Source organism: Varroa jacobsoni, unplaced genomic scaffold, assembly GCF_002532875.2.
Source record: "Varroa jacobsoni isolate VJ856 unplaced genomic scaffold, vjacob_1.0 scaffold_141, whole genome shotgun sequence".
NCBI classification, from domain to species: domain Eukaryota; kingdom Metazoa; phylum Arthropoda; class Arachnida; order Mesostigmata; family Varroidae; genus Varroa; species Varroa jacobsoni.
Window position 1 is genome coordinate 66,156 of NW_019213043.1, and position 11,267 is coordinate 77,422.

General features: G+C 40.1%; 1 protein-coding gene across 1 annotated transcript; it reads right to left on the reverse strand.

Annotated features, from left to right (window-relative positions):
• Positions 1–164: 164 nt before the first annotated feature.
• LOC111269085 (uncharacterized) lies at positions 165–9,564 on the reverse strand. The gene is made up of 4 exons (XM_022848447.2): positions 8,385–9,564; positions 7,133–7,215; positions 5,892–6,050; positions 165–5,399 (listed from the first exon to the last, which is right to left on the reverse strand). Exons 1-4 carry the CDS (start codon positions 8,581–8,583, stop codon positions 5,373–5,375), a joined length of 468 nt encoding a protein of 155 aa, XP_022704182.1. The 5' UTR covers positions 8,584–9,564; the 3' UTR covers positions 165–5,372.
• Positions 9,565–11,267: the final 1,703 nt, after the last annotated feature.

Here is an 11,267-nt window from a genome sequence, read left to right on the forward strand (position 1 = left end):
AAGAAACATCTAATTATAACAGAAGAAGTTACGTTTTTGATGTTATCGGGAAACCTGTGAGGAGCAGTAGGAACAGTGTCTATCTTCAAAGAAAACAAAACATAGTACAATTGTTACATAATATAAGCAGAATAAATACCACTACACTAAAAACACTATTTGCGTAGTTTCAATGGTTTGAACAAAATACACAATAATAATGTTGTTTATTGGATGATTATTTCTATTAAACATCAATAAAGTACAACCGAATACCGAGCATGAGATATGATAGTTGAAATAGATGACTCATGGTGAAGGTCCTACCATCGTATTGCTTACATTATCCGCAGTAGATTCAGTGTAAAATTTCAGCTTTTTCTTTGATGGGATTTGATATGCGTTAACGGGCATAACTCTCGGACTAATAACAAATCAAAATACTAAGATCGCTTATACACTCTCAGTTTTGTTGACTTGGAACCAGTTTTTCGATCGATGCTCACAGCTGTGGTACTTTGATTCCACTGACTGATGGGTGTTGCACACAATTTCTAAGATCGTTATTTTTAAACATCCAATCTATTTATACTGTTAATTTCTTGTATTGAACGCATGGTTCTGTTGTTCCTCAGTTTATTTGGCGTTGCCTAAGACGCCGAACGGCATTTGGGTCCATACCCACCGGTCTTGACCCAGATGAAAAGGATTCTGGTTACATGTGTATGGACGTTTTTCATGGTATATATTTTATTCATTAGGACTCAAGTACACGAATTTTACAGATATGTCTTAATGAAATCATTTTTAGGAGTGTGTCGTTGTTACGTGTAATGTAATTACGGCAAATATTGCCCCACACGAATACTATCAAGTATCGACGTACCGTTCTCGATAACAGTGATATTAACTAAACAACATATCAGTGGTTAAGGTGATAACAGTTAGATTGATATAATTCTATTGACTATAATTCAAATGATATGGCAATGGATAAAGGTGAAGTCTACGTAAATAAGTCTAGAAGATAAAGACGGCAGAATTGTGTTTGTGAAGTGACGTAACGATTGTTGTAGTAGTAATTAAAATGTAAGTACAATATAATGCCAAGTTTAACCGCGTTCGTTTTCAGATATTTTCTTTCAAGTACCTAATTATGAAAATTCTATTTGCTTTTGCGGATCAGTTTGATTGCCCCTTCGATGGATGCTATTTAGTAAATCAGGCAATTAATAGATAAACATATTTTGGAATGGATTCCAATTTTCTGCTAACAGTAGTAGCTATAGACAAGTCAGAAGCATCGTCTGAGATGGTATTCGTCGATTCACATAATTCAGGTACCAATAATAAAGACTGAGGCGCAATACATTACATGTTATATAGAGATAGCATGATAATATAAAGTGAGAAGCATTAGTGAATAGCTAGTGATTGTGACTAAGTAATGGGAGAAAATCACATTAGCAAGTGGTGAATTATGACGATAGCATTATCTGTAAAGAACATATCAATTTCTTTTGTATATATTTCTCTTCGCGTGTGAAAAACGTTGTTCCTAACAAATTATGTGGCTGCTGCTGCTGCTGCTGACGATGATATCAGGATGAAAACATTTCGAATAGAACAGATATGAAGTTCTCTAGTGTAATGATCATGTATATATACGAGCGTGTCAATTATATGTATTTATTTGCTGTTTGATATGGAATGATTTCACCTTCTCCTGGTTGCCGCGTCTATTGTGTAACACCGTAGAAAGTTTCTTATTGCGGCTCTCCCTGTGAGCATTTTGTGTCTGCAATAGACCATAATGCAATAGAGCATAACGAGATTTTAGAGTATAGGAGCATACAGTTCGAGAGACAAAAATTGAGTGAGAGGTCACATGTTACTCATCGCTCATCGACTAAAGTCATATGACGCGTTCAGTTATTGGTTCCTGTTGTCTCGTCAACGAATCGCGTTGATTAAAGCTAAAGTAAAAGGAGGAGTTTAGGAGGTATATTATTACAGACATGAAACAACTAAACCACTAACTGTCTGAATTAAAACTAGAATTATGTTTTTGTTCTATTATTAGGTCTAGTAGCGAAGCACTTACTTGGTTCTAGCGAAACCGGTCTTGCTGAATATATTAGATATGTGAGCCAAATACCGCCACCGGTGGCACAGGTAGCGAATCTGATAATTAGAATACTGAAAAGCAGAACGGGATAGGATCAACGCCAACGGCATAGAAATTGCACTGTAGGGAACTTGATGTGCCATTTTACCCATGCGAAAGGTACAATGTAGTTAACGCTTTCTTAGCATAGGTAGTCTCAGCTGACTTTACAGATGTCAAGGTTGCAAGTGAGTAGTTACTCGAATATATATAAATTTGAACGAGTATACCTTTAGAGTGTTTATCTGTTAGGTTGAAACATGAGTACCTTTTGTTTTTAAGTTCTCTTTTTTCAGCTCTCCTCTAGTAGTTCATTTATACAAGTTCGAGGGTGCTCACTCTTCTCTGAAAAACCGTTGTTACTTAATAATTTAATAAGAATAATTTTATATTGAGAGCACGCTCAAAAAATGGAAATTCTAGCTGTTGTGCCATATGCAGCAAGGACTTTATAGCTGAAAAGACTGCTTACGACAGGTTTGTGAAATTCAAGAATGGCCTTTTGAAATTCAAGGATACACCCCGCCCTGATCGGCCGTCTGAGGTCATTAGGGATTGATTGAAAACATTTTTGAATGAAGACAGTTGGCAAAGAAATCGTGAACAGGATTGGAAAAAGAACTGTAGTTTAATAGTTTTGAACACATCTATGGAATTTGATCAAAATTAGATGCTTGGTTGCCTCACGAACTGACTAAACATCGCAAGGGAACACGGTTTCTGACTGCCTACATCTCGTCTGAATGAATCTTGTCATCTCTGACCAACCGACGAATAGCCACATGGACAAGTGTCTACACAGAGCTGTCACCAGTGACGGGAAATTGTATTTCCTCCATCAGTATAAAGCGAAGAAAGGAGCGGATAACTTCGAAAGATACGGCTAGACCCAGAGTTAGGCCAAGACAGGTCTGCGCCTTAAGAAATTTTCATTTAGTGGAACTGGAAGGGTCCTATGCACTGGCAAATGCTTAAAAGGAACAGAATATAATCTAGTTGCATCGAGTGAACAAGGCTTTCGAACCGAAAAGATCCAATAAACAAGGCAGCTTGTTTCTTCCTTCAATGGGACGACGCCGCACATGGCAAAAATTGTGTCATCTTGTAAGAGTCTGGGTTGAATATGTCGTTGCACTAAATGTATCATCCAGAGCACAAAATATGCTTAGCAATGGCATATTTAATAGCGAAGTCTCAAAACATTATTGGACGAGTTGTTCAACATCAGGCCTAATACATTTTGGCGAGAAGAAAGAAATCAGTTGGTTAACAGATAAAAGAACGTCATCATGCCCAACACATAATGAATTCATTTCGTGGTAGAGTTTGAGCGAACGCCGCGTTTTTTGTTTGGTAAAAAAAAACGGAGTAACTCGTGTCTTCACCTAATATATGTCCACAAAATGCTCCTTGGAATAACGACGTAGTTCGAGTACCTTGTACAACCAGTACTTGCTTATAATCTCAAATTAACTCCGATATATATGCGAACGACATACTTTGCACCTAAATAGAAGTGTTTTTTTTAGCAGGGTATGTTCACTAGCGCAATTATCCTTTTGCAATTAGGAGGAATATTATGATGATTTCGACCTTTTGGGGTGTTTTGTGCTGCACGTATTTGCGCTTACCAGTGAAGAGTTGGAAAAAAAAATCATATTCTGCAATAACTGCATTCTGAAAATTTGACTTCAGGTACAACGGTTCTAAGGAATTTTAGGGTTTATTTTGCTCCGAACTGGTCGAACAATGGAACTCGGTTCTAAGGAATTTTAGGGTTTATTTTTCTACTCCGAACAGGTCAAACGACGGTAAAAGTAATTCAAACTAAAAATGGGGTTCGGCCCGATTTACTACCGTTGATTCTAATGCATTGATTCGGTGAAAAGGTTTCGAATCATCACCGAATAGCATCTCACGGAACAAAGTTAACATCGTGCATATCATTACTGAAAAACGGGCTGGTAAAGTGTTAAACTTGCGTTCCTACGCCTCTCGCCTCTAATGACGTATGACAAATTGACATCTGTTTTGTTCGAGTGACATTGGGGCCATATGGGCATGATACTGCAAATGAACGTTCTAAAGAAACGGGGTGGCTTATATGCGGGAGCTTTTTCTTTTTTATCTAATCCGTTTGCGAATATTGTTTCATGCATTTATCTCCTCAAGGCTTTTATCGTTACACAGAAAGATGTAGGCGATGCGAAAGCAAAATAATCGACTAACAATACTCTGCATCACTATTAAGTGTTGTCACATAAAATAATAGCGTGTTATATTACTTCGTTACCATGATCATTGGCCGATGTTGTAGCAGCAGCAGCAGCAGCAGTTGTATAGCAGCATTAACATTTCGTACCACAATCGATCGCTTAAGGGCGTGCTAATATAATAGCAATAATGCTTCTCATAGTTAATATATGTATATGTGTGTGTATATATATCCCAGTATGAGTCATATGCGTCGACCTCTTTTGATCACGGCTGCTAACCTGTTGATCTTCCGCTCCTGACGTTGCTAAGTAAAGTTCCGGCGGCTGGTGCTGCTGCTGCTACAATTGTTTCGTATATTTTTCTAAATATTACTATCCAGAGTGTATTAGATAGTGGCGCACATTTAGATTGTTTAATTTCTTCATCTATAACTTAATTCATAGGTTTCGTCATTTTTAATGATATATTGTTGCGGCTGAGTTGTTGAAATGCACGCTTTGGCTAGAGGGTACCGCCTTTCCCTAAAGGATATTTATGTTAGGGAATTTGTACACTGAACATCTTGATTTTGCCGCCGTCGCGGAATTTACAAATTAAGCTATCGTGTTTCCTTTGATAAGTGGAATTAGCAGAGCTTATGTATTAACTAATTCGATCGATGGTGCACAGCCACCTAAGTGGGCCTGGGGCACACGAATCGTTTGTGGTCTAAAAAGCACGTTACAGCGATTGTGAAACAAGCCGATTCCAAACGGAGAGCATGTTTCAGCTGGCAGCGCATTTCATAAGCATGTCGATTCCGAATTAGTGGTTCGATTAGGTTGGCTGGTAAACCTCTGTGCCGTACCGAGACAGGGAAAAGGATCCTTTTTCCCAAAAAAGGGGCAATTTTTGTTCACCTATGACGCACAGAAGAGCAAATGTTCATTTGTGGGTACACGACAAGACGGTGTTGTATGCGGTATGAAATGATCTCAGTCCACGTTCGTCTTCACAAACGTCGTTGTCTTTACTGCTGGGTGATAGTTGAGTCCACCTGCGGATGAGAACAGTAAATGAGGACTTCATTGTGCGAGAATACTTCGGAACGTGAGAATAGGTGAACTGCCGTCACATACGATAGTAAACACAACCAGTACTTTCCTGGTGTCGAGATGACTGTTATGTGCAAGTCATCAGCTCTCAGTCAGCGCTCAGCAAGTTCAAACCACATCGAACAAAGAGGAAACCTATCCAATCAATCTGCCAACACTTGAATGTCATATTATTGATTTCAAGGGTTTAGTCTCTAATTTGATCAAGGGGATCACACATGTGTTTAGGACGATTTTTATCACATTATCAGAAATAAGCACATTGGTTTTGTTCTGCATGAAAATTAGAGTTATACATAGAAGCTTTCTTTGGAATACGTTCATGCCTGTTTAAGGCTACTGAGACACTGAGCACCGAATCACGCAACGTAACACAAACGTATGACTTTTTCAAAGTCCGCATTGAACAGACAGGCAGACGGATAGGCGGATACCTGGCTGTAGTCTTGCGACGCAGCAGCCGCTGCAGCGTCGCCTACGGTTTCCGAAGGTTGTGACTTGTTGAGGCCGGGGATCGGAATATTGGGCATAGCAGGCATCGACGGAAGCTGCACTGGGATAGCGCCTTTAGCCTTAGTCAGGACCCCACCCACCTGGAAGAATAGTCACACGCATATATAAATACAGAAGAGACGAAAATAGAATGCCGCTGAACCGGGGATCGCGTCACATCTCGGAAATTGTTCTTAAAAAGATACGCTTCTCGTGTTTAATTCACGTTCATTGGCGACTGAAGGTGCTTGAAAACATGTTGTCTGTGAATTCTACTTTTCTTCAGGTTCATAGCTTTCTTGTATAGAAGAGTGCTCGCAAGTAATACGGCAACAGTCTTTTGGTGGTTTACAGATCGCTCTTGATCTTAATGGTTCTTAAAAATGACATATTTAACATTTATAAAAGAAAAAATAATTTTTTCTTCTAATGTAAACTTTTTTTGTATCGTTTCTTTTTTTTTTTTTTTTTTGTGTATGGACATGCTCAGTAGAGAAACATAGTCTGGAAACTGGCTCGTTTTAATTTCAACGTTGCAACATGACTAGCATTTCGAAGCATAATCTTGTATATAGTTGAACAGTTGAGCTGATATAGGGCTGAAAATACAAATATTCTCTAGGAAAACAAAGGCCATGCGCAGCGTTACAAAACAACAACAAAAGCACATTGTAATCATGTGAGAGGTCCATTTCATGATTCAGGCTTAATGAACAGGGTTGACAAAATAAGGTCGTGTCCATGAAGTGAAGTAGAGCCATAACAATTATTGATTGTTCGGATCACGTTCAGCTGACGAGACTGAACATAAACGACGCATGCTATGAAAGATGAATTTAGCATGTGCGAGCGAATCTGTTCAAGACCACATGATGAGAAAGCGACTCCAGGGAGGGCTAATTAACTTGGATTAATATCAGGGGAACTCAGACTGAAACGAACGACACCTGTTTCTTAACTACTAGAACGTGCAAGCTGTAGCATTTTGCTACCGCGTGTACTCAATATAAAAGGGCCGATAGACATATTTTTCTAGCCTAATAGTTTGCTTCTCATATAGTAACTATAATGTTGTGTTCGCTATAACAATAACACTAAAAATATCAGGTCAATTAATTAATTACTATTTAATTATATATTTGCGGATTTTCTGAGGTATCGAATAGAGTGTTTGTTTCATTACCTTGCTTCCAATAGCCGCCCCCACGTTTCCAACGGCTCCGCCAATGGAGAAGGGCTGCTGAGGCGGATCAGGAAGTCCTTGTTCTGCATGTCATCGGCATAAATGCATAAAGAAGTTGTTCAAAGCAATCAGATATTTTAATCTCATTATTCTGGGTTGGCTGAAATCAGAAGTGGAGCAGATTACCTAGTCATGCCGTAAACCCTTCCTCAAACTGCGAATCCGTATGGCCGACACCTGCCTCCACAGTTTGCAGCAGAATAAAGTTATTAAAATACGGCTTTAATTGATCAGTGAAGGCTAAATCTCACTTACATCGGACAGTCCAGGAATTGTTTTTATCTATAGGAAACGATAGCTTCTACTTCTATGTTTCCCCTAATAAACTTAGCTTATCCGAGCTCATCTACCGCCTTCCAAAATAAAGTAAAACTGGTATTTCAAATCTATGCCCTGCTTGAAGCACCACGCAATTTCTGTAGTGAATTCCGTCATATGGTAACATCGCACATTAACGATAGAGCACAGCATACAGCACGGGTGGTTATATTTCCTATTTAGACTATAAGTATGCATTGTCATAGCATGTTCGGTCATTATATGCCTTAGCCCTTTTGCCAATGACAACTCTCTTGCATGAGCGATGTCTTCCGACGTTTGCGGGTAGCTCTGAAGTCCCTTTGGATCCGTTTAATAGACCTACCATTTTAGATAATACTGTGTATTCAGCTAGAAAAACTGATAGGGTTCTAGATTCGGTCTCATCCCTTAGCGGGGCCTGGATTATTGCTCTATGAAATAAGCGACCGTTTACCGAGGCCTGAGTTTTGCTGTCTAAATGTTAATAGTGTTCTTGTAGTGACAACTTTTCTTAGGGGTATCTTTAACCGCATGAGATATACCTTACTATAAAGAAATTCACTAGCATCCTAACATAGAAAAGTATTTGATATCATTTACAACGAGAATCGTATATAGGAAGATGGATAAATATAACAGCTGAAAGCTGGCGCACAACTAAAAATTACTCAACTAGACTTGTTCTAGCGCGCTAAATGACAATCCTCAACAAACAAAAAAATAGTTTATATTCTTTGTTTGATCTCTTCAAATAAGTTATTATACTTTGTGTGTGAATTAATATAATCGCTACTGCCTCAACAGACAGTTAATCGATCGGTCAGGTGGCATTTTACATAGCAACTTTGTGCATATATTATGCCGATAATGATGAATGACTGCACTAGCGTACCCCGATTCCTCTTGAGCTCCATCTTCTGCAACAGAATGGCGTCCCACTCTTCATCAGTGGACACCATCCTTCGCATCTTGTCGAACATTGTTAGCTGAATTTCACCATCAGCCACAGCGCTACCAGCCTGAGGGGCTGCATTCGTAGCTACGGGTACACCTGTAGGGGCAGCCGCACTGTACTGATCCGATGCCTCCATGATCTCGTTTTTTTCTTCTGTGACCTTCCCCTACGAAATTTCGCAACAAAGCGTATCTTGTCGCCCTCGCCTGATTTCGCTGTTTTAATCTACCGGTAGTCCAGGCTTGATATAATCAGCGTAGACGAGTCTGAGATGTCCCTCGGTAGAACTGCTAGTAGGGACAGTGCAGGTAAAGAGGCCGTTTTTTGGCTCGTTGTCGCGCACTAAAGGACGCAACAGCCAAACGTCGAAATACGAACTCTGCTGTCCTGCCGTTGGATAACCGTGAAAGCGCAAGGAGGTGGAGCTGAAGGTTAAGTTTTGTCACTTGTTGCGGGTGAATGCAGTTTCCAAGGTCAGTTCCAGTGAAAGCGCTGGGGACGGGCGCCTTGTTGTTCCTGCTACGAGACAAACAAGGAGCCTCTACTGACTGACCGAACACGAAACGAGAAACATCTCAGTAGCCACCCAGCACAAGTGCACTGCAATTATCCTATGCGTCCTTCTTTACCGAGCAACGTTTGCTGCCAACTACTCGTTGCAAGCTTTATGCAGCAACGATTCAGCCTTGCACAGGCAAATCCAGATGTGCTAACCTCTCGATGGCCACAATGGAGAAGAAAGGCACTTCGTCTTGTAATCCCTAGCCAGGTATTGGTTTTTTCAAAAGCGTAGTGGCACTATACCAACCTCTACTTCACACCAGCTATAATAGAGCGCTTTCAAAAACAGTTGCACATAACAAATCCTCGTCACACTAATGCTGGAGCGTCGCGTGTTCTGTTTTGAAGACGTATTAGAACCAAGTTTTAGGGTGCGCTAGTCCCTAGCCTCTTGTCCCCAACCGCTGTATGCTTTGAATTTCTAACACACGCTTTCTAGCCACTTGTTCCTTCTAGCTGCCGTGTGTCCCCTGTCCGTTCGTCCTTTCCTATGCTGCTGTGTCGTACCGTCGGTCGCCTCGAACTGACTTCAGCACCTTGACTCTGTTTCTCTCCCTCTCCTTCGATCCTTGACTACTAATGACAATACACAACAGTGCGCCGGCCTATGTAAGTAGACTACGACCCATTCTCAGCGAATACCCCACCGACGCTATAAGGGGCGCTACGGAGCCTCGCCGGGGGCCACGTGACCTTTGCGGATTCCTGCGACGGACGGCTAGTTTTCCCTCAGGGTCCATAGATGGCGCCGCTCTCGCATTTACCATAAGAGACAGCAGACCTTTTCTTCACTTCTCCAGGGTGATCCTTAGTTTGCAAAACCCTTTCTCTTCTGGTGAGCTCGTCAATGCGAGTTCCATGCAGATCAACGCATTGTATCTAGTCACACGGAAATAAGGAAAGCACTGGTATACTTTTTCTCCGCTGTCGCACTATTCAACGACTAAGCACAGAAGGTAACCAGATGGAACTTGGCTTCACTGAGTTTTCATTGCAATTCATTGCTGAGACTTCCTTCGCTTCATGACTCCTGCGATCTCCTGAACAGGAGGTTCCGCTCGATCTGACAGAACGTGCGTATACGCAATTTCAACTAAAATAACTTAAGCTTAGGTTACAAGCTTTGGCGGTCTTATTATGATGACGCCATTTGATGTGGATGAATGACTCATGTAATTAGACATAAGTGAAGTGCAAAAACTCACTCATAATGTGATTTGAACTGCTTTTTTATTTTTATATGAACAATTTGCAGGAAGTACACAGATATAAGCAGTATACCGTTAACATAAGATTTAGACCCTACAATCTATAGAGGAAATAAAGCTAAAGGTCGCCTTTCTAACAAGTTTGTATTTTCGTATATGACTCGGCTAGTAAGTATGTTGTTTTAAGCAGAACACATTATAAGTGTCAACCGTGAGGGATTATCTCAATGACCCTACAGCGATAACTTCTCTTTTCTCGAACATACTTTGTCACTTAAACATCAGAATTCAGGTATTATCAGAATTTCATCAGAAATTATCAGAAATAATTTTTGGTGCTATTTTTTTATTATTTCAACTTAATATATACTTTGGATATCCCGCTTTACGTTATGGAAATCATTTTCAGGTTCTCTCAAAACCACATTTGAGGTTTGCGATAACTCCCAATGTATCTCAAACCTTATGATAAACACATTTATTTCACTTTAAGCAGCTAAGAAAATACGTTTGTGAGCGTATTCTGCCTCGAAAGCTCTGTTTGTGCGATTTGGTATTACTTGGTACCGTCTCATACACATGAATGTTTGTCGCGTACGCAGAGACACTTATCTTTTTATCCAGTTTTAGTGGAATATTTTTCACGAATGGTAAACTTTCACGGTATCTTCAATTGCTCAAGCAAATGAGCTGTATCGCAGTTCTGTCAAGCGTATATGGGCAAATATGAACTTCCGCTATAGACAGGCCTGACGACAGTCACAACAGCATGTAGAAAAGTGGGAATGTCGCCAAACAACTTTAATTTCGTACATCTGAAATATTTAACGATCTCTTACGATCTACCATTTGTCGAAAGAGTATGGTATTGTGATTCGTTATTATGGGGTTCTTTCACTCTTGACGTTACTCTAAGCTAGAAACGTGTGATAAGCTGATAGATACCCAGTATTGCTAATCGATTTAACGTTCGGATACAAAAGAGTGCGTTTCATAAGCACTCTAGAGCTAGTAAAATATAGCATGTTGTTTCGGTCCGGGAATCACATAT

Bases quoted from the DNA above. Each gene is read 5' to 3' on its own strand.
- LOC111269085 (XM_022848447.2), bottom strand. From the start codon at position 8,583: ATGGAGGCATCGGATCAGTACAGTGCGGCTGCCCCTACAGGTGTACCC. The intron at 6,051-7,132 runs GTAATGAAACAA...CTATTCTTCCAG, and splicing joins GGGCGGCTATTGGAAGCAAG to GTGGGTGGGGTCCTGACTAA. The intron at 5,400-5,891 runs GTATCCGCCTAT...TCTCATCCGCAG, and splicing joins CGTCGCAAGACTACAGCCAG to GTGGACTCAACTATCACCCA.